General features: G+C 48.1%; 1 protein-coding gene across 1 annotated transcript in view; it reads left to right on the top strand.

The window, feature by feature from the left end:
* Window positions 1-23,088, top strand: part of ADCY2 (adenylate cyclase 2) — a 387,968-nt gene that overhangs the window by 347,190 nt on the left and 17,690 nt on the right. The window contains exons 19-22 of the mRNA XM_025451236.2: window positions 3,313-3,397; window positions 8,113-8,271; window positions 17,977-18,123; window positions 19,830-19,937. Of these exons, the coding sequence (XP_025307021.1) occupies window positions 3,313-3,397; window positions 8,113-8,271; window positions 17,977-18,123; window positions 19,830-19,937 (499 nt within the window). The remainder of the gene's footprint in view (window positions 1-3,312; window positions 3,398-8,112; window positions 8,272-17,976; window positions 18,124-19,829; window positions 19,938-23,088) is intronic.

The following is a 23,088-nucleotide window of genomic DNA, read 5'->3' as shown; positions in this document are numbered from 1 at the left end:
GGCACACAAAGAGCAAGGTCACCCAGGAATGCATCTGTGGATGGACAGTTCTCGTTCAGACTGCAGGAGCCAGATGGCACTTGCCCATGCATGGCCTACACAGGAGAGGTGGGCTCCAGCGGGAATCAGCGATTCTTTTTGGCTATATGCATAAAAGAAGTTTTTGAGAAACCTAAATGAAATCCATGAAAGCATAGTGCAGTCCTTCTTAGTTGACAGAGCAGGTCAGGAGGGAAAAAAGCGTTCATGTGTCTGCCCACAAGTCTGTTCTACAGGTTGGATGTCTCTCATTATTCCTGAGAGCCATTTAGGTCCAGTCCAGGAACTGCTTGTCCTTCTGCCTCCAGGTCCCCACATCCTCCCACTACTCTTCCTCACTAAGGCTCCAGATCTGGGAGACAGGTGGAGCATAGCTTTCTGCCCCCTAAACCAATGTTCAGACGCATTAGTTGAGGAGTCCTGGAAAAGGATTGCTTGCCTGTATTTTCTGTGTGATTAACTGAAAACTTGGCCAGGCCCTGAGTGGCATAAAGAGGGTCCTCCATCCCCCTCTCCATCAGTGATGGGGGCCTGAGCTGGCTCTGCCTGTTTGGGACATCTAGTCCCTTACCTGGGAATGCAAGGAGGACCTGAGTTCTGATCGGTTATACTGATGAAGCTGCTACAAGATCCTGACCTGGGAGTTAACATTTTACTATTAGTTTGGGGGTGACATAGGTCGGAGTAGAAGAGGGATGTCATACCTGCTTTCTCAGATCCCTGGAATCACAAAGTAATAGAAGGTGCATGAAGTAACATGGAAATGTCACACTCCACCTGCACATCTGAGAACGTTGGCTGTGTTGTACCACTTTCACTGACTGGGCAATGCTGGCATCAGTATAGTCAATATAGATGACGATGAGTTTAGAATTCACTGGAGCCATGGTGGTTTATAAACATCAGCTTCCCCCTATCCCTTCAGCTGTGCTATTAGACATAGCTCAAAAAGGAACAACTTCATTTCTTTTTTTTTAAAAAAAGATTTTATTTATTTATTCATGGGAGACAGAGGGGGCGGAGAGAGAGAGAGAAAGAGGGAGGGAGGCAGAGACACAGGCAGGGGGAGAAGCAGGCTCCGTGCAGGGAGCTGGACATGGGACTCGATCCCGGGACCCCAGGATCATGTCCTAGGCTGAAGGCAGCACTAAACCACTGAGCCACTGGGGCTGCCCAACTACTTCATTTCTTAAAATCAATTCTGAGTAAACAGGACAGTGGCACCTCTCAGCCTACTTCGATCTCAGGAACCAGTGACCTCCTTGTGGCTGGGGAGCTCAAATGCTTGCAGCCCAGCTGGTTTACTAGGGAGGAAAGAGCCCCTGATGCAAACTTAGCCTTTCTAGGAGAGTTCTCTGAGGTCCTCAGCCCTTCAACCACCGAGACTGGCCATTCTGCCTCTGTTCCCTATATACTTGGGTCTTCCACTCTGTTAACGATCATTCACCATCCTATATTTTCATACTTTTTTCTCTACCTCTCTGGCTCCATCCCTCCCTTCTCACTCTGTAGGTTTTGTTTTTATTTATTTATTTGATACACAGAATGCACAAGTGGGTGGTGGGGCAGAGGGAGAGGGAGAAGCAGACTTCCCGCTGAGCAGGGAGCCCAACGTGGGGCTTGATCCCAGGACTCTGGAATCGTGACCTGAGCCGAAGGCAGACGCTTCACTGACTGAGCCACCCAGGTGCCCTCAGTCTCTAGAAACTCATGAGGGCCATGTGTCTCCCACGTGTCAGTATTACTACTTGACATAGTGACCAGAACAGCCTGTAAAAATGGGTACTGTGAACCCCATTGGCTGATCACAAGAGTGAGGTTTGGAGGGGTTAACCCAGGTCCCACAGATCCATAGAGCAGCAGACCCTCAGTTCCTCCACAGATTTTCTTACACCAAAGCCCACCTGACCTCTTTCACTACCACATGGATTCCTCTCACGTCATCAGCCTTTGAACCCTCTGTAGAGAAACGGGAAAAGCTCTCAGCAACTTCATCTCACAAGCAGAAAGTAATTACCTGGTATTAATTTAATTTAATACGATCTATGCTGCTTATGTGACATGTGTCCATACATAATCAACTTTTCTTTTTCAAGTCTTATTTACACGTATATGTGGGGCATCACCATTTGTCAGCTACACAGGACTCCCCAGGGATGGCAGATGTCTCTTTCCATGCTGTATTAATCAGCATTCTCTAGAGAAATAGAACCAAAGGGATATAAATGTCCTATATAAATATATATCAGTAAGGAGGTTTATCATAGGATAAGGCTCATAGGAATTGGCTCATAGGATTATGGAGGTTGGCAAACCCAAAATCTGAACAGTGAGTGTCCCAGTTGGAGACTGAAGGCCAGAAGCTGCTGTAGAGCCAGAAAGAGCCAGTGTTTGAGCTAGAGGCAGTTGGGCAGGAGAGAATTCTCTCTGACTCAGGGGGAAGTCGGCCTTTTCTTCTACCAAAGCCTACAACTGATGGGATGAGGCTGACCCACATTGTGGATGGCAATCTACTTTACTCAGTTTACTGATTCTAGTGTTAATCTCCTCCAGAAAACACTCTCACAGGAACACCCAGAGTGACATTTAAAGGAATGGCTGGGCATTCCATGCCGACCATGCATGCCGACTCCGTGTATGGGGGTGACCATTGCCTAGAATGTTGTGGTGAGGACACGGGCAGGGATCAGTGACTGAGGTCTAGCTGAACCCGAGGGGGAATGGGGCAGTGGACCAAGACTTCCCATCTGCGTCTTGCCTTTGTGTTACAAAATCATATGAAAGAGGGCATAAGAACACTTGTCTGCCAAGGAAGTAATGAGAAACTATATAATGGGTAGGTCAAAGTAACTGATAGAAATTAAGTTCCCTGCTTCATTTTTATACCTCACATGATTGTTAATTTCTAGACTCCTGTCCCTTTCTGAGGGTGAACCTTTTAAAAGTTGAAGGGATGTCAAATTATCCATATGGATCGCAGAAATATAAAGAAAATACTATTCACATTCCTCTGTTATTTCCTTTTTTGTTTGTTAGAGCTTGAGATAAAATAAGAAATCATGTCAATTTGGAAGAATCTTGTATTACTGAGTCCTCCCACTAGGTATTATTTTGTTTGGATGCAATCTGGGCTTGAAGATGTATTTGAAAGGTTGTTTGGCCAGAGTGACGTGCACTGGAAGTTTCTCAAATTGGTTGATATATGAATTCTAAGTCCTGTATGTATGTTGTTTTGTATTGTTTTTGTCTGTCTGTCTGTCTGTTCTCTAATAGACCAGGCATTTGGAAAGACCTGAAGACCATGGGCTCAGTGTCTCTCTTTATATTCTTCATCACACTGCTTGTTCTGGGTAGACAGGTAAGACAACCCCTTTTTCACATAACTTCCTCTCAAGTGCCATGTTAATAATACTTGTACATCAACTCTATTTCAATTTTTTAAAAAAAAGAGTCCAGTGATAATAACGATACTACTTTGCTGATGTGCATTGTAGCTGCTTTTGTGCAAACACATCAGAATGCTTTTATCGCATAAGAGAAACGTGTGCGTAGATACGGACAAAAGGGGAAAGGTCTCATTTTTTCCACAAAAGGCAAACTTTGTGGATGGTAGAGATGCGATTCCATTTCCTGTTAAAACTCAAAATAATGTCATGGGTTTTGTAAGCCAACAAAAGTGTTCTCTCAGTAGCTGACACCATTTGGAAAAATATCCCCTTCGCTGGGGGTTTATATGCATTTCAGAATACATGGCCCGTTTCTTTTTCTTGGAAGAGGGTATGAATACCTTTGCCATCACGTGCAGTCATTCCTAGAAAGACAGTCCTCTGTGCAAGAAAATTGTCTTTTGTGATTTGAATGGATGTGTTCCTCCGTGGACTCCTCCCTACTTCTTGTCTCCAAGGAGAGGCCGTGGGTGCAGGATTTTCAAGGACAGTATTTTTCCTCTAGCTCCACACAAGGACGATTTACCCAGAGAACAAACACTTATTCCCCACCACACACTCTGCCTTCACCAAAGTTTGCTTGGAATTCCTGGATGATGGATGATGTGACACGAAGAAGCAATTTATATAGAAATAACCAACTAAGTTACAAAGCCCATTAGATTATATGTATGTCCCCGAATGGTTAAGCAGCAGGGAGTGGTTAATAATTGCACAGTGAGAGCAGAGGCCAGATCTGTGGCTGCCAGTCCAGCAGCCTGGAAACACTGTCCGCCTCCCGGGGAGCTACTGTGCAAGCCTCAGCAGTCTCCCTGGAGCTCAGCTGTTGTCCTGCTGCAGAGTTCTAGAACACCCCTGTCTCCTCCCCGTCCCTGGCACGTGCTTGGCTCTACATTCTCCATGCATTTGTCTTAATCCATTAAACCATGCCCTGTTCTTTTTTTCCTGGTTTCATTTGTTTCCCCTGAGACCTGGCTTTCTCCACTACTGACCTGCTTTCTGCTCTAGCTCACAGAGAAAAGTCATGTCCACTCTCAGGAAGCCCTATTAGAGGTGAAAGATGGGAAAGAAATGGGCTCCCACACAGAATATCACTTACATGATTGTTTCCAGAAACAAGGGAATGTGGCCGCCCCCTCTGCAGGGTCAGCTGCTGCCCCATTTCATACCAGGTCCTGCACTTTCTCCCACTGGAGTGATCACTCCCACTGTGAGTGCTTCACAGCAATAAGAAATAATAATATAATAAATTAAAAGACCTGGAATCAAAAAGTAAGGTCTCCCAACTTTTACTGATCCCTGAAACGATAAGCCTGAAGGACCACTAGGTACATGCTGCTGCATCCAGGGGCTGCCCCGACCTGTGACTCCCTGACTGACATCAGATAAACAATCAAATGTGTTCATTATTATGGTTGGGCATAATTTAACACAGTAGTTCTGATCCCCGTCCTACAGGGACCCCTTTCTTTTTTTTGTCACTAATGTTAGCAGTAGGCAGTATACACACCTAGGGACCTGCAGAGTCACTGCTCTCTGCGGGGGAGATGGTGTGAAGGACCATTCTTCAGCAGATGGCACCCGGGATATGCTGGGGTGAGCCAGGATCATTCAGCCCGGGCTTTACAAAGGCCCCACGTCTTCTGGGCTCACAAGAACATCCAAACGTGTGAGGTAGTACTTTTGCATACTCTCCTGAAAACACAAGTACATCACAAATAAATGTCCAGTATTTTAAATAAGGGTTTTTTAAAGATGTTATTTATTTATTCATGAGAGATAGAGAGGCAGAGACACAGGCAGAGGGAGAAGCAGGCTCCCTGCAGGGAGCCCTATGTGAGACTCGATCCCAGGACCCTGGGATCACAACCTGAACCGAAGGCAGATGATCAACCACTGAGCCACCCAGGCACCCCTTAAATAAGGCTTTTAAGTTTCATAAATACGCATGGCCTCAGGGTCACTTATTTCCGTCCAACAGTACGGACATTTTGCAACTTACTTTTGTTGTCACTTGTCCTAATGACTCCTCTGCCCCATGACTATCTTTTTTGAAACGGTGGTGATGTATTTGCTTTCTGAGCAAATTAGCTGTGCTAAGTATTGCTCTGGGTATCTGAGACCCCTTAATGAAATTATAACACATCTCCCGGACAAGATGTCTGTGATAGAAATGCCAGCCTGAATTCAAGGGCCTTTTTTGAAAAAGAAAGATTCTCTGTGTTTCTCCTGAGTTTAAATGGCCACATGCTGTCATTGAGGGTCTGCATTCTAGGTGAGCTCCTTCAAGATAGGGATCCGGGCAGGTGGCTGTCTGGTGGCCTCGGTTAGGCCGAGGTCACTGTGTGCAAGGCTGCAGAACCCAAGAATGCATGCAGTCACACACTGCCTGCACCCCTGCCCAGGACCGCCTCTTCTGTCCACAAAGGAGAGATGTAAATCCCCCCAGTCCCTCAGCTTGTTTTCAGAACTAGACAAGGCAAGAACTGCCCTCGAGGCTGTGTCCGGTGTGAAGACAGCAGTGATGCTCCCAGAGAGGGCCTGGTGCCTCCTCCAGGCTCTTTCTGTTCTCTCTTGTCATTGCCAGAGCAAAGGAAGAGAAAATTCCACATCTCTGAGTGGAATCTGGGCCCTGAGAACTGTCAAGTAGCCCCCAGATAGACTCTGAGAGTTGGAGGGAGATGTGGGAATTAAGGTTCACAAGGCAGGACTGCTGTTCTATTTTTTTATTTTAATTTTTTAAAGATTTTATGTATTTACTTGAAAGAGAGAGAGCACCAGCAGGGGGCAAGGCAGGCAGAGGGAGGGGGAGAACCAGACTCCCTGAGGAGCAGGGAGCCGGATTTGGGGCTCGATCCCAGGACCGCAGGATCATGACCTGGGCTGAAGGTTGACACTGTAGGATCCTCTCCTTGAAGGACAAACTCATTAGAAACTCATGGAAAAGCCCCCAAAGGAAGACAGGTTTCTCCCCCAAACCAGTTGAATGGATTCAACAGTATCCCCCAGAAAACAGTTCTAAGTCCTCATCTTCAGTGTCCATGACTGTGACCTTCTCTGGAAATGGACTCTGTAGGTGTCATTAAACATAAGAATCAAAAAAAAAAAAAAAAAGTAAGAATCTCAGGATGAGATCGTGCTGGATTTAGGGTGATGCAGTAGCAGTCACCCCTTAGTATGGCTCTTGGAAACCCCACGTGGCCCTCTGCTGCCCTGCCCTCTGCTGGGTTTCTCCAATTTCCTTTGTCTAATCTCGAGTGTGCATCTGTGTCTTCTCGAAGCCACCATCACAGACTGCCAAGCTGTCCTGGTTTAGAACCAGCCTCACCACTGGTTTATCCCCCCAAAACCCAAACAAATAATTTATTCTCCAAGAGAGGCTTTCCCCAGTCAGTGCAGAGCCTGATTTCTGTAAGTGCAGAATGTGGAAGATTTGGCATTAATGTAAAAATTTAATATAAACAAACATTAAAGACACCTCTTTTGCAATCTTTTTTTTTTTAAGTCTCAATATGAAGTAAAAATACATTCCACACCAGAGGAGGAGGAATAATTTTTTAGCATATCGTGCATTGGTTTGAATCAAACCTAAATGATGAATGATCATTGTTCTTTCGGGTTTCAAAATGTGAAATTTTTTTAATTGCCATCTGTGCATGAGAGGCAAAGTGTGTGTGTGTGTGTTTGTAGGTGCATTGATATGATTAATCAAACCAATAAAACAAACCTTCAGAATTTATTTCTTCTTTGCTGTCCCCCCCACCCTCCACCCCCCTCCCGCCCTCTGCCTCAGGAAGTCACTATCTGTGCTGAAATGCTCTCCATTAGGCCTTGTGTTACAGGAAGATTCTTTGAGGGCTGTTTCACCATATTTAATTATTTATATCGTAGCAGATCGAGCATGATGCCATAATCAAAGAGACCCTCTGCCAGGAAATAGGCCCCCCTATCTCTACAACATTAATAACAGTTTTTAAAAACATTAAGTTTACATTATAAAGCATGAACACGTATGTTTTTACTAGCAGGCACCATCTTAATTAAATGATACCAGAATGAACTTTAGTGTAAATACAATATCATACTCTCAGTACAGTGCAATCCCAAATGAAACACACACACACACACACACACAATTTTCAGTGAATGCTGAATCACAGAATTTGGTGGCAGGGGAAAACTGATTTTCCAGTCGTAAGGCAAACTGTCACAAAGGAGCACCATTATTTTTAAATGCAAATTATCCAACAGGGCACTCTCTCCACTAATCTATTTCCCATTTTTCATTTATTCATTGTTTATATTCTGTTATGCCTCTTCTCAAAAGCCATCTTTTATTAACCTACTTTGCAAGAAGCTTCCATGTCATTTCCATCACAATCCCCTCCTCTGTCCTGTTCCTGAGGCTGGTTCTTTCCCCAACTTGCTTTTTTTGCAAATGCAGGTGAGGGTTTGGATGGGAGACATTTGGGGGGAGCAGCGGGCTTTGTAGGGAGGGTGACCGTTCTGTATGGGGGTTCTTTTTTTTCAGTGTTGTTTCATTCTTTTTGTTTTCTCTTTAAAACCTCCACTCTCTGGCAGGACAAGATGCCTATTGTTTCTTTACCTCTGTGTCCTCTTGTAACAGAATGAATATTACTGTAGGTTAGACTTCTTATGGAAGAACAAATTCAAAAAAGAACGGGAGGAGATAGAGACCATGGAGAACCTGAACCGTGTGCTGCTGGAGAACGTGCTGCCCGCACATGTGGCCGAGCATTTCCTGGCCCGGAGCCTGAAGAACGAGGTGGGGCGCCACGGGGCGGTGGGCTGGGGAGGGCCGGGAGGTCTGGCCATGACCTGGAGGCCTGTGGCCCTGCAAACACGGAGTGCTCCGCATGTCCACTATCAGCCTGTGTTGGTCCATTTTTGAGAAGATACTGATTGATCACAGAGGCATCAGCTGAGGACAGTGGGTTAGCATCAACCCTGCACCTGTTAGCATGGCGTTTGTTCACAGTTCCTGGCTTTTCTTCCACCCATCCCATGAAGTTTTCAATGTGCAACGTGTGGCCCTGGGGTTCCCAATAAGTCACAAAAGGGGCCTCTCCATGGTGTGAGGGCCATGTCCCTGACCAGCATGCAATAGAGGCCAAATCAAGAGGCATAATCACAGCAGTGAGCATCATTGCTCCCAGCTTCCCTGAGAGCCTTTAAAGGCCTTAGAATTTCAAAGAAAGGGCATAGACAGAATTTAGAAGTTATCCACACAAGAACGGGTCAAAGACTTGGGTCTGCTCGCTTGAATGGATAGAAATGGGGATTTCTTGGAGTCTCTGAGGGAACAGATACTTAACTAGAACTAGAAGGATGAGGGTGTCGTTTTAAAGTCGAAATGGCTTATGAAATCAGATGTCATGACGTTTCTTTCACGTTCCTGACTTACAAGAGTTGGCAGATGGATTTACAGTGGGTAACTCATGTCTGAGCACCCACTGTGTGCACAGGCCTGTGGTTGGCACCGTGGGTTTTCAGAGATGAGCTGCATTCCCCGTTTGGGGGAGGTCTTCAGCTGGGATCCTGGGAACTTACAGATGCATGAACTTGCTACTTGATAAGCCCAACCCCCCTGAGGCTAGAGTACGAAGCCATCTCAAGTGAGGAGGCTTGGAGCAGTATCTTCCTGTAGCATATTTCAATTTGACATTAGGTAGAAAGCGCCAGGCAGTGAGTGAGAAGCTGGACTTTATCGCTGGCTTCCTTCTGGAAGCATGCTGCACGTGGTGAGCCGGTCAGGGTCTCAGAGCAGGTCTGACTGACTGTGGACCGCTCGCTCCTCTGTATCTTCTCCTGCTGCTCTCTGCAGGAGGTAGGGTATTTGGCAGCCTATCTACCTGCTGGTCACAGATAATGAAATCACTGCATCTATTAAGAAGGAGCCATCTGCTTGCAGTAGCAACATAAAGCATCTTTATGTCGGTATGCCCAGCTATCAGTTCAGCTCATAAGGTCAGCATGTACCTAAGGTTCCCCCTGGCCTCTGGCCAGGCTGGTGCTGGGCCTGGAAGAGAGGTGAAAGAGACCGAGGTGGCCTTGCTGCCTGGAGGGGGTGGCATCCTCCTGTCTCCAGGCACTCTAGCAGCATAAATGTGGAAGCCCAGAGGGCCACCACTGTGGGGAAGTGGCTTCTGAAACTGAAAAGAAAGTACTAGAAACTGGCTGGGGGACGGAGGCCGGGGAGGAAAAGAGTGAGAATATTCTGGCTGCAAGAGGCTGCTTCTGGCCAGAAGCATGCCTGGTTCAAGCCCTGCAAAGGGCCCCCAGGGATCAGCCCTACACCTCGGAGACCCCTCCTCATGTCTCCTGACATCCCCCTGGGCCGGACCTGGGAAATCAGTGGATTCTCTGTTTCTCCTTCTCGGGCGGATTTATTCTAAGCAAATGTCTGAACATAGTTGCCTCTTTGGAGAGTATGAGAAACGGCAGGGTGGGCCTGGGAAGATACCCGGAGGTAGGTAGCGTGGACTTGAACCTAGACCACACCTGGACTCTGTCACATGAGCTTGACCCGCTGCATCTGCAGGCTGAGCCCACACCCCCCACTCATAAAAGGAGAATTGTGCCTGACTTTGCAGTTGCATTGGGTGGGATGTGGGACACGGCACATCGCATCACCCTGAGCGTCCCTCCAGATGAGGAGGGCATTTGTCAGGGCAAGACACAGAGTCCCATGTGCACTCGGGTGGGACGTAGCTGGCAGGGAAGGCAGCGCTAAAGCGGCAGTGCTGGCAGCTGACGTCCACTCATCTATTTCCTGAGTGGCCCTACTGCATGCCAGGTCATTACAACTCCCATGTGCTCCCGAGAGAGGGGGGCCTTTCTCTTCAAGTCTCATTGGTGCTGCCATTTTAAGAATTGAACACATGCAGGGTCTCCTGTAGGCTTCACCACCCAGGTGGGTCCCTGGGAAAGGACTGTAGTGGGGGCAGGGTGGCCCAGTGGGCTTAGGTCCTGACTCTGGTGCTCCCTCTCTGCGTGGGCATTTGGAGAACTCTTTAGGAACAAAGTAGGAATCATTTCGATAAGTGTGCTCTGTGCTTTATTTCCTCCTTTGTCAGACAAAGAAAGTGAATTCCTTGGGGGGCCTCATCCAAGGCGGCTTCATCCCTGTGTGCCCTTGGAGTAATCCCCAGCTCTAAAGGACAGCTCGTTTCTTCCTGCAGGAGACAGAGCCCGGACCCAGGCCTCCGGCAGCCCTGTAGGAAAATTAGCATGTGCTCCATTTCGGAGCCTTTCAAACTCCCTGCCACAGACCTCTCCAGGCTCAAGAGCCACAGACCCACGTTGGGGAGTCTTTGGTTTTCACTCAGGGTCCCGTGATCCCCACACATCATTAGCTGATTTTTCTCTAGCTGCTGATTTTGCTCAGGAGGGTGGAGCGATGCACACTGAATCTTAAACTGGGGGCATGGGACCAGTGAGACAGCCCATGACACCGTCGCTTCATTCTGCGCAGCTGTGGGCTGCAAGGTGCTCTCATTTAGGCAGCCAACGCACATCTGCCCTTGGCTGTAACTTTCCGTGCTTTACTGCCAAGGTTTGTCAGTTAGGTTAAATATGGGGGAACTACACAAGCAGCCACTGTAAGTCTTGAGGATTAAAAACTTTCAGGGAACCCCCCCCTTCCCCACATAGGACACCATGCCATCAGAGCAGCCGGCCCTGTCTGCTCAAAGGCAGCATGCTGAGCAGGGCAGGTTTTGCTCTGCAGTTTCCGAAGATCAAACGGTGGGTGTAGGAGAGTCTGCTGGTTATGATCCTCCTGGGGACAATCCTGCATGCCAAACAGAGCTCGCGCGCAGGGCTGAACAAGAAAGAGAATCCCTAACCCACCGTCTAACAGTTCTGAGCACCCCCATCGTGAGTCTCAGTAAAGGAACTATTATGTTTTGGGGGGGGGTTTCCCTCCCCAAAACTCCTACCAAGGTTACTAGAAGGAGACCTGTTTGAGTACACAAGCCATAGCAAAGCCCTGCCTGGTCCTTCTGACATCCTGACCTTGGCTGCCCACCTTTCCTGTCCCAGTCAGACCTGTCCTTGCCTGACCGTCCCCAGACAGAAGCAGCCCTTCCCCAGCTGGGCGAGGGATGATCCCGGCCTCAGCATCCCAGGCCAGCTGGGCCACTGCCGTGTGGCTTCTGCAGCTCAGCAGTGAGGGCACGTGTGCTGTGTGACAGCACAGATACTGTCCGGGATCTCGAGTGTCAGAGCCAAGTGGATGCCCCCTGCGTGAGCTCGCTCTCTCCCTAAGGCCTCCTGAGGAGCAGTTCCAGCTCTTGTGAGACGTGCGGTCCCTGGAGAGGGATCTTTCCTGCTGGATCCCCGACCAGGCATGACAGAGTGTGGCCGGCACTGGGGACAAGAGAGCCCTGCACCCAAGAGCAAGGCTGCTAGGAGGGGAGAGATGCTTGCCCCACCTGCCACGCATGGCTTTTCTGGGCCCCAGGCCAGCCTCCCATACCTGCTGGGCCCTGCTTGGTGGCTCAGAGCACAGGTCCGGTCCCAGCCTTGGCACTTCTGAGCTGTGGGCCCAGGCCTCCATCCTCTCAGAGGCTACAACTGATTTTAAAAGCAGTGATTCCTGCAAAGCTCTGGGAGCAGTGCCTGGCATGCAGACAATACTCAATTTTAGTTATCGTTTAAGCAAATATCTCAGATTTATGCAAAACTGAAGAATCACTGCCCACTGGAATTTATTAATAGCTTCAAGGAAGCCTTTTTCCCGCCCCCCCCACCTTTGCATGGCCCCAATGGGATGGAGAACAAACCCAATGTAATCACTTTGCCCTCCTATCCAGCAGCACCTCCTTCCCAGCTCATTTCTGGGAGGTGGGCCGAGCACCCATGCCTTCGGAATGCAGAGACCCAGGGTTACTTTTGGAATTTGGCGGGGACAGGAGCATGCCTTTCAGATCCACCACAAGCATTACCGAGGCATGATTTTCTGGAACAGTCCTTGGAAACATGACCAGGACTCACGTTAACAAAGAGCCTTCCAGCCCACCAGGAGGATGTTTGGAGGAATTGAACTTCCCTTCAGAAGTCGAAAATGATTTAATCACAGTAACAGTCCCTGAAAGCTTTGGTTTTGATGAAAACCTGTTTGCTCTGCCTGTGTTCCCGGCATGTGGGCAGAGCCCCTGCTTGGGTCTGCAGGCACCTCTTCCTTCCCTCGGGGCCTGAGTGTCGCTGCGCACTTCTGCAAGCTTCTCCATCGCCAGCTGCCCTAGGGTGTTGACCAGATCTGGGCATCCGGCCATTCAGGCTTAGGGAGCGGGCCCTGTGTGCCTGGACCGGAGCCCTGGAAACTGCCGTGTGGTAGCAGGAGCGTTTCAAGAGGCCTCTTGAGCACACATCACAGCTAGCTTTCATCACTTGAAAAGCCGACGTTTTGACCCTTTGCCGAGTCGCCAGGTGGTCAGGATGGCGTGTGATTCTGAGCCAGGTAGCCTTGGTGCGGGAGAGCTGAGACTTGATCAAAACAGGACACAGATGTCACTGTAGGTATGCAGGGACTCACCAGGTGCGAGCCCCCGCCCCCGCCGCCTCCAGACAGACCCCTGAGCCAGGTTCCTTGTAGACTCAGGCTAGAATACCACCCGGCTTTCCAGAGCTGCTTTCTAATACTCCCCTGAATAAATTAGGCATTAGATGACAGTTGGGGACACAGGTGCTAAATGGTTAGCACATAGGTCAACTGGGGGGGCGCTGTGGGGATGGGAGGCCCTCCTGCTATAGAATGAATCAGTAGGAGAGAGCACTGATGTGGGAGTTTGGAAACTAAGTGCTCGTGGCAGTTCCAAACTTTTTCTAGGATACCAGGCAGACATGTCCACACCTGGGCCTGAGCAGCACCAATCACACTCTGTTCTCACGTTCTGTTTACTTGCTGTCTCTCCAACTAGACTCTGAGCTCCTTAGAGCACGCTTGTGTTGGTCATCTGAGGGTCCTTAACATGTGTCCTGAAGCCTAGCAGTCCCCCAGGAGGGAGGGGTGTGTGTGTGTGTGCCTGCGTGTATGCACACCAGATGCTAAAGTGAATTTCAGCCTGTGACACACAGACAGGAGCTCCCATGGTCCAGAAGGGATGCAAAACCGTTTGCTCATTTACAAATGTCCTGCTTGAAAACTGGTTGCATGATCCTAGGCACTCCCCTTCTAGGAAGCATAGGAATGGGAGGAGACTGGAGGCCAGAAGAGGGGTGCTGGACAGAGCATAGTGAGAAGTCAGCCCCCTGGGGATCTTCCCTTCACCTCTGGCCTTCTCCACGGGCCAGAACCTAGCATGTCTACGCTTGGGGCACTGAGTGGTGTCCTGGGAAAACCCCTACCTCTGGGGGACACACAGGTGATAGGCAGGTCCCTGACCAGTGGAAACTGCAGAGGGTAGGGGCGGATTGAAATGTCTGGGCTGGGGCAGCCCGGGGGACTCAGGGGTTTAGCACCGCCTTCAGCCCAGGGCATGATCCTGGAGACCCGGGATTGAGTCCCACATCAGGCTCCCTGCATGGAGCCTGCTTCTCCCTCTGCCTGTGTCTCTGCCTCTGTCTCTCTGTTTCTCATGAGTAAATAAATAAATTAAAAACAAAAAAGTTTAGGGCAGCCCCGGTAGCGCAGCGGTTTAGCGCCGCCTACAGCCCAGGGCGTGATCCTGGAGACCCTGGATCGAGTCCCACATCGGGCTCTCTGTATGATGCCTGCTTCTCCCTCTGCCTGTGTCTCTGCCTCTCTCTCTGATTCTATGAATAAATAAATAAAATCTTAAAAAAAAATAAAATAAAATGAAAGTTTAAAAAAATGAAATGTCTGGGCTGAGAGAGTTAGGGCTGCAGGTGGGGATGTAATGGGACTGTTGGGCCATGTGAGGGCAAAGGATGCTAAACATTGCTCAGGGACAGAGCAAGAGAAAGACAGTTGGCATAGGGTTCTCTGAGATTCTGCTTTACAGAACCACCTGGCGGGGTGAACAGGCCCCAGCAGAGAATAGCCAGAGAGCCTGGGGCAGAGAGTGGTCATGAGCAGGGCAGAGTGTACTGTCCACAGCAGGGGAACCTCAGGTGGGATGTTCACGGATGGAGGCAGCAGCAGGGAGTCTTCAAATAACCTATGGCAACATCCACCAGGTGTGAGTGCCAGGAGAGCATGATGCAGTCAGCGGAGCACTTTCCTGCTTTATCAGACACTCCTTTCTCTCCCTGTCCTGCACCCCTGGGTGTTTGGAAAGCCTGACTGAGCAAGTTGGGGAGGGTCAAAGTAGAAGTATGAGTAGAGCAAGTATAGAAGCCAGTCATGCCCCCTCCCTCACCCTGCAGACCTCCCCCACTGCAGCAGGCCTGTGCTGTGGAGGGAGAAGAGCCACACATTCAGCCAGGTTCCGAGTTTCAACAACTTGTTGGGCTGGACACTTTATTGACAAGAGGACTTGAAGTGACAGTGAAGTCATCCAAGAGTGACAGGAAGTCATGGAGTTGCCCCAAGTCTTTGTTCAAGGTTGGGTTGGGGAGGAGAAGCACTGGTCTCAGCAAACTAAAAGGGACAGTGAGCACAGAGATCCTGTTGTGTTGTGATTATTTTTTAATTACTTGAGCTTGTTTGGCAGAGTGGTTACATGTGAGTGGGTGTTGAAAGTTCATTTCTAAGCTCATTTCTAACTGCAAAGCTTGATGATCCCTTCTGGCAGCAGTGTGCCCAACAAGAGTCACCCATTCTAGACTTTGAATTCCAGAATCTCCTCAAAGGCTGCCCACTTGCCCTACCCCCATTGCCAGATCCTGTGGAAATATGAGACAAGCTCAGGTCATCAGCCAATCAATCAGCTTGTGGTCCTCTCTGACCCCAAGCCCAACCCAAAGACCTGAGGGAACCTTTCATGAGTTTAGGGTATGACTCTAAGCCCTGCACTTTTCACTGGCTCCAGAGAATTTACGAAGCTTGCCATTGGTGAAGTTTCCCTGTTCCTCAAGAATAGTCCTTGAGCCCTGAATCAGGGACTAGGGGACCAGAGATCCATGCTTATCCTTGTTTTTTCTCCAAAGGTTCCAGTTGGCTGATCTCTAGCGAGTGGGTGAGTGAGCAGTTTGCAGCCCAGCCCCCAGCAGCACTCACCACCTACAGAGTGCCTGACCAGGGCTCCAGATTTCAGTCCTATGACAGTCCTATGGCCCCTAGGCCAGCCGGGAACCTTGGTGTGTCACCCAGATCCTCTGACTTTCCATTTCCTCATTTAGCCTATGGTTCTTAACCAAGGCTGCACAGCAGAATAACCTGTGGACCTTTTCCAAAAGATGCACATGCTTGGAGCCAACCCCAGATGACATTTGGTCAGGAGGAGACCCACTGGGGAGAGTCCCATGCATTCCTATTTGAGGACAGCAGAATGAGATAATGTGTCAGACTCCTTTCAATAAATAGACTTTGTTCTATTAGATTCCAAACCAGTGTAGTTAAAAAGGACCCTCATCTAAACTATCAGTTGGTTCAGTCTTGCGTTTCATTGTCTCCCATTCCCTCACACCCTTAAAGACCTCAGGGGTGGGGGGAGAGAAACGTAATGTGACATGACCTGATTGGAAGCCCATACCAACCCTGAATCCAGGTGGCATGGCCTGCGGTCATCTGGAGATGCAAGTTGAAGTGTCAAGTGCAGTGTTCATAAGAGTGAACTCTGCATCAGACTTGGTAACTGCCCTCTGCCTTAGTCTCCTCTTCTGTACATTGAGAGTAATAGCACCAGTCAGAGGCTGGTAGTCAGGGTCAAGTTAATGCCTGTGGAGTGTTCAGAGGTGCCCTCCTGCCAGGCAGCAGGCGCCGAGTCAGTGCTGACCATTACCAGCCTTACTCTTGTCATCATCATTGGTCCCCAGACAGTCACCCTGGCCACTGTCAGCAGACAGTGGGGAGACGTAGGTACAGAAAACCTTTCCTTCTCTTGTCAGATGTGCTTCTTTTCCTGAGGAGTGGGGAAGTCAGGGAAATTTATATTTCTTTTTTAAAACTGGCATTTTTAACTAGAACAGGCTTCTAGGGGGTTCTCTCCCCTGGACTCTCCAGCTTAGTCAGCATTACTAGAACATATGCTTGGTGGTCACATGTGCCACACGTTGTCTTCCCAGTTCTTCACAAAAACAACTTCTCAGAGAGACAAAGTACAGGTCTGTGCAATGAGCCAGCTCAACTGTATTGAGAGCCAAGTAGAAAAGAAGAACCTTGATACCATTGTTCATGTATTTTGTAAAGATTGTGACGCAGTAGCAGAAGGCATTACAGGGTGATTGGCCCTGAAAACAGGAAGCCGACCTGAGTCTAGCTTTTCCAGGAAGTGGATGTGACCTTCCTTGGGTCACCATTGCCCTGATGTGTTTGTTATGAGACCTCAGGGGGAGAATGGTTCTTCTGAGAGGCCACAATCCTTGGAGTTACAGTGCTGTTGAAGTGCTCTCTCCCTGCCGAGGGATTCATCTGGGTGCCCAGGAGAGCGGAGCTCACTATAACATCCATGCAGAGTGGATTCCCTCACCCTACCAGGCACACAGGAAGCCCCAGCACCCGCATTCTTCCTCCACTTGGAGGTCGGCCATCTTGTCTAACAGAATGTTCCTCACATTCCCTGGTGGGGGGGTGTTTCCCACACCATACTGCACCCACCATGGCACCTGGCCATCCTGCCCATGTCGTGCCACCTGAAGGCCCTGACGAGCCAGCACCAGTGGGAGGACAGCTCCTCACACCCATGACCAGCCCCTTTCTTTCTGAAACCATCATCAAACTTGGAGGTTGTATGTTGAAAACATTATGGAAACACCTTAAAGTTGCATTTAAAAGACATCATAATTTTACTCGTGTCTGTGGATGAAGAACTGCGAGCGTCTTTCTATTTAAAAAACAAAAGGCTATCTTGAATAGATAGTGTTGGTGTTTGATTCTGTATGAATAAGTTACCTGGGGAGTTGCACTGGTTCTTTCTGGTGTAATTATGAAGTACCTTGATGGGTTTCATCTCCTCCTTTCAGGAGACACTAAAGAATAAATGGCATAAATGCAAAGGATGTAGCCATAGAAGTAATTTTAGGCCAATATAGTAGTTTGGGAGATCATTTTATTTGCCTTCCATTGCTTAAAGAATGCTTCTTTCCTCAGCCAGAAGTCTGTGATCCCTTGTGATGGTCTAAGGTAGAGATCACAGAGATGTTTCACCAGAAGGACACTTCTGTTAGCTGGTAGTGGCCATGGAAGCACTGTGCTGAGGTCTCAGAGCCTGCATCCTGCTTCTCAGAAGCCTTCACTCGCCATCAATGGCCAGGGTCTAGAATGGGCTTTGGGCTGGCTAGGAGCAGGTGGATTGGGGTGCTGGGGGATTTCCTCACTGACTCTAGCATAAAGAAACACTTGCCCTAAGTGTGTATTTACTGAAAAGGTTTCCTGGTGCTCAGCTCTTCTTTTCCTCCTGGGCAGGACTTATACCACCAATCCTATGACTGTGTCTGCGTCATGTTTGCCTCCATTCCGGATTTCAAAGAATTCTACACAGAATCAGATGTGAACAAGGAGGGTTTGGAATGCCTTCGGCTCCTGAATGAGATCATCGCCGACTTTGATGATGTAGGTACTTGTAGCCCCCATCCAACGCTTCAGCGTTCTTATGGCCATTGCATTTAAAGTGAGTCCCATCTGGTGGCATGTCTTAGTCTTTTGGTGTAATTTGTGGTAGCCAACTAAAAATTAAAGCCTTTTGCTCTGTTACAGTACTTGACTAATTTTGGAACGATAGATTTTATTTGTGAGATAGTATGAGCCCTAGAAACAAGTACCAAAATCAGTATCAGTAAAATGGCTTTCCAGTGTGCTCATGAATTTTCTCAAAAAGCTTGATCTCCAAGGAAAACATGTGCTTATCTCTTGATATAAAAAGAGATAATGTATTTATCATAGTAGATTATTGGCATGTCTACCTTGGCGTATTCCAAGGTTAGATATCAGCTTGAACTGTGCGGGGATGATATGTTTTATTATTTAAAAAGCAGTATGTCTGAAGAATAATATATTTTAGAAGGGACAAAGTATATGTTTCAGAATTTGAAATGGGTGTCATTTTTCAATTTCCAAAATGCTGCCTACATAGAGAATAATGTGTTTTGTTTTCTGGTGAGAACAAACACACCTATGGTTTTAAGAATGTTGCTGCTATATCATTCTTATAAATATGAAGCAAAATATAGCAAAATTGACATATGTGAACATGGGTTATCATGATTCATGGAACTTTGAAATACAGAGATGAAATTATTCATGTGGTATGATGGTTACAGGCCAGCCTTCTAAATGTCTTGTATGACTTGTGCATTTCTCTGTTACCACCATTGTCATCATGAGGTTGACTCAAAACTTATGGTGAAGTAATGGCAACTAGAGATCCCTACCCATTTGCCAAATTCCTAGTGAGAACTGCAGACAGGAGCAGTGTTACAGCTGCTCCTCACTCAAATAAATGTTCCCCAGTACTGACAGGTGAGTGGCAGTGCTCTTTTGGGTTGGATTGGCTCATGGATATGTGGTGCAGGGATTTGCTAATCTACCTTAGACACTCTGGCATGGAATCTTGAAAGAAGCTCCTCAGAAAGCAGGAATAAGATGTTCCCAGTCTTCACTTGGTACCAATGTCCTCCTGAGCTGATAGGACCTTCCAGAGTTTTCTTCTCCTCTCTCTACCCCTTCTCTTTCCTACAGCGTCTGCTCTTATTTTTACCTGTTCTTCATCCCACTTCAAGTCCTAATGTATTTGATGGGGAAGAGGCCTGTAGGAAGCTGGTAACTGGTAATTGGGACAAGAAATATTCAGGTCAGAGCTGATGGGGGGAGCCATTCTAGATCATGATTCCTTTTACATCTAGAGCTCAGAGGCAAAAGCCAGTTCTTAGCACTGTAATTGGTCATAAATCACCTTCACCATGCAAGGAAGACCTCCCTCACTGAATCATACTTTTCTGTTTAGGCCTTTCAAACACAGAATTGGGAAATTTATTTGAGGCGATTGTCACTTGCATCATAATCTATCCTAGTTCCTTCACTAGCAGATTTTAAAAGGTAATTCATGTTAATTGGAAATAAATCATTATACTGCACTGCCTTCCAAGGACACACTCTTTGTGGAATGTATAAAGTGTTCTTTCTCAACAAAGCCCAAGGTCAAAATGTGAATAAACAGTGGTTGAAATAAGTCATATTCCCATTACTGTGAACAAGAATTTGAGAGTGTCTTTAGAAAGTGCACGCAGTTGAGTAATAGAATGGTTGTCATTGCTTTACAGCTGCTGTCCAAGCCAAAATTCAGTGGAGTTGAAAAGATCAAGACCATTGGCAGCACATACATGGCAGCGACCGGTCTGAGCGCCGTGCCGAGCCAGGAGCATGCCCAGGTACAGATGTATCGGCCACACAATAGCACTCTGAGCCTCAGCTCCACCCATAGATCATCCCTGGAGTCAAAACGGCCACGCACTGCCTCATATACTCATACCATGTGTACAACCTAAAACCTCAGTGATCACAACCTTATGAAAAAAAGAGGAGAATTCCAGAGGCTTCTGAGGGTCTATCCACAGAACTCCTTTCTCGAGTCAACAGGGGTAGGAAAAAACAACCAATCTGGTAGCTGCTTGATACTAGATAAATATACAAGAAAGTAGAAGATTAGGGCTGTTTATTTTAGGATGACGCATTAAAAGATGGCTCCTGGCCTTTTGATTAAAAACAGTGTGGTCAAAAACCAAGCTGACCACCTAGAAATTAGATTGAAAAGTGGTTTGGGCAAAACTGAATGTCTTCATTCAATTAACTATAGTTTTGAAGGGGTTTTCTGTTGTGTTTTGCTTTTGTGTGTGTGCATGGGTGTATAGATATGCTTGTGTAGCTTGTGATTCAATGAAAAAGCTCCCCCCCGCCCCCACACACACACTTCCTTTTAGGGCAGTGGGCTCCCTGATGGCACCAGTACAGGTTTGCTACAAGGCAGAGGTGGTGGGTGCAACTCAGAGGAACAGAACTTACCAGAGCACAGCTTGCTGTAGGCAGGCCGATTCCTCCCAAGAAAAGAAGGGCTGAACCCATATGCTCTGCTCCCTCTCCCACACCCACCTCCCACAGACTGGATGGAGTGAGAGAGGGACAGAGAAACAGCGTGCTAAACAGAGCTCCCTCTGCTCTTTTTCCTCAATATTCATGGGCAGAGACTGAAACGTCAACCATCTGACTCAAAGTTAATGCTAGCAGTTTTCCAAGTGAATGGGGCAATATGTATTCCATTTGCTCTTCTCCTTAGGTGTTTGCTTCCAAATTATTACTTTTTAATGGGTAGGCATTACTTTAGTAATAAGGAAAAGTAAAATAAGTGAGAAATAAAAGAAACCGTAGAAGAACCTTATCTTGGATTGTGAGCCGTGCCCTGAGGAGTCCTCTTGTTGCCAGAGGTAGAAGGAAGAACGTGTAGCCCTGTAGACATGGTATTGTGTATTTTTAATGGTTGGATTGGATTTTTATTAACAGAACATCCTAGAATTTGAAAAGCTATTGGAAAATTGTAAAATAGCAGTAGGAAAATGTATATAACATTATTTTAAGTCCCTTTTAAGTGCCATAATGATACCAAAAACAGAATGATGAGAATTTTATTTTCCAGGCTTTAATGAAAGCACATCTATACTTTTTGAGCACCTTTAAAGTTATGGGACAAGTTAGTCACTAAAGAAGTAACATAAAATCTTACATATGGGAAGGGACATTTCTCCTTTGGCCTCAGGCTGTGAGGTGTTGAGCACTTGCTGTCTCAGTCAGCCAGGGCCGCCACAACAGAACACTGTGGGCTGAGGGGCTCAAAGAGGGCTCATTGGTTGTCTCATGGTTCTGGAGGCTGGAAGTCCCGGATGGGGTTCCTGCAGACTACAGGTGCTGGTGAACTCTCTTCTCGCTGGTCCATGGCCCCCTTCTTACTGTGTCCTCGCATGGTGGAGAGAGAGAAAAGATCTAGGTGGGGGGAGGGTTTTAAGGCTTCAAGATAGGAGTTTTGGTGGAGGAACGATTGATTCCACATACTTATATTTAAAATGTTGATATTTTAGTTCATTCTGGATTTTTCTGCTTTAATTTATATTTTCAAAATATTGCATTAGCATGTCATGTATCATGGTTGTCATGCTTTTTTGCTGCCTCCTGAAATTCTGTGCCTAAGGGGAGTCCCTTACTCACCTTGCCTAATCCCAGCTCTGCTTCTGAGGCCTCTCCAGCCAGTCTCCCCTACTAGGCCATTTAGGGCACTTGACCTGATCACGCCCACTCCAGACCTCAGGTCACCCATAGCCACCTACAGATTCCTTGGTGGAGCCCCAGAGCGGAGATTTTCAGAGGCGCCGCTGCCTGAAGACCCATTCAGCATCAGTGCATGGGTTGTGCTGTCCCCCATTGTCCCCGAAGGCCTCGTGTGTCTGTGTGTCCTTCCTGTCAGACTCTGTCTCCTCCAGACCCATTCCTCAGGGTCTGTCCCTTCCCACGGGCACGCCCTGTGGCCTGAGAGGCCTCGTCCACCGCCTTCGCTCTGCACCTCCGCCTCCTCACCAACACCCACACCAGAAACCCCACTCTTGAAGATCAAGAAGCACTCCCAGATTCCAGAATCCAGGTCCAGTTGTGTGCTCCGAACGCTCATTCTCGGAGTCCTGCCCTCGGCCTCTGGTCCAGCTGGTGGTCACCTTCACCCAGAAGTCCCTCCTCCTTCTTTGGTCCTTCACTTGGCTGCCTGCTACCTGCGGTGCCTCTCTGCGGAACACGTTCGTGTTCTTCCCCTGACACTTCCTCTCGGTCAGGGGCCTCACCTAAGACTCCATCCATGATCCATCCCGTCTGTATCGTCAGCCCCGGCCAGTACCATTGTCTGCCATCCTGCCCATGGGCCAAGCCTACATGTCCAGCTCTCCGTGGCCAGCCTCATCTTCTTCCTTTCCTCCCTCCTCCCCAAAACAGGGCCCCAGTCATCCCCGTGTCTCTGAAGATGGGGCTGGAAATCCCCATTGCCACTAGCTTTCCCGGGTGGTTCTGATGTGCAAGGAAGACACCCTGACCTGAGGAACCTTGCCTTGTTTCTCATCCACTATCCAGATGATAGGAGGTGCCATGTCTGATGTGTTCCCCAAAATCCCCGGCAGGGGGCAGTGTGCACTGAAGTGACCTGGGTTTGTTCAGTGGAGCACATGCCCACCTTACTGCCCAGAACAGCATTTCACTTCCTTCCTTCTGTTGTACAAACCTGCTACTTGGGGTATAAACCCTCTTCTTTTTCCCCTGATATTGTGAGCACTGACAAAATGCCTCCTTAGCCTGCTTTTAACAAACCTAAGAGATTCCCATGTCACAGCTGGAAAAGGAGAAACTGAGGCACAGCAGTGCAGTAACTTGCCCAAGGTCACAGAGAGGACAAGCAGCGACAGGGCAGGGCTGCCCCGAGGCCAGGAGCTCTGGTGCTGCTCCATCAGCCCCTTCATCACCAACCCCTCCCGCACGTGCTCACATCTGCACCCA

The sequence above is a fragment of the Canis lupus genome, chromosome 34 (assembly GCF_003254725.2).
Source record: "Canis lupus dingo isolate Sandy chromosome 34, ASM325472v2, whole genome shotgun sequence".
Classification (NCBI taxonomy): domain Eukaryota; kingdom Metazoa; phylum Chordata; class Mammalia; order Carnivora; family Canidae; genus Canis; species Canis lupus.
Note: the sequence above shows the minus strand (reverse complement) of the source record. Positions and strands in the feature narration are given on the sequence as shown.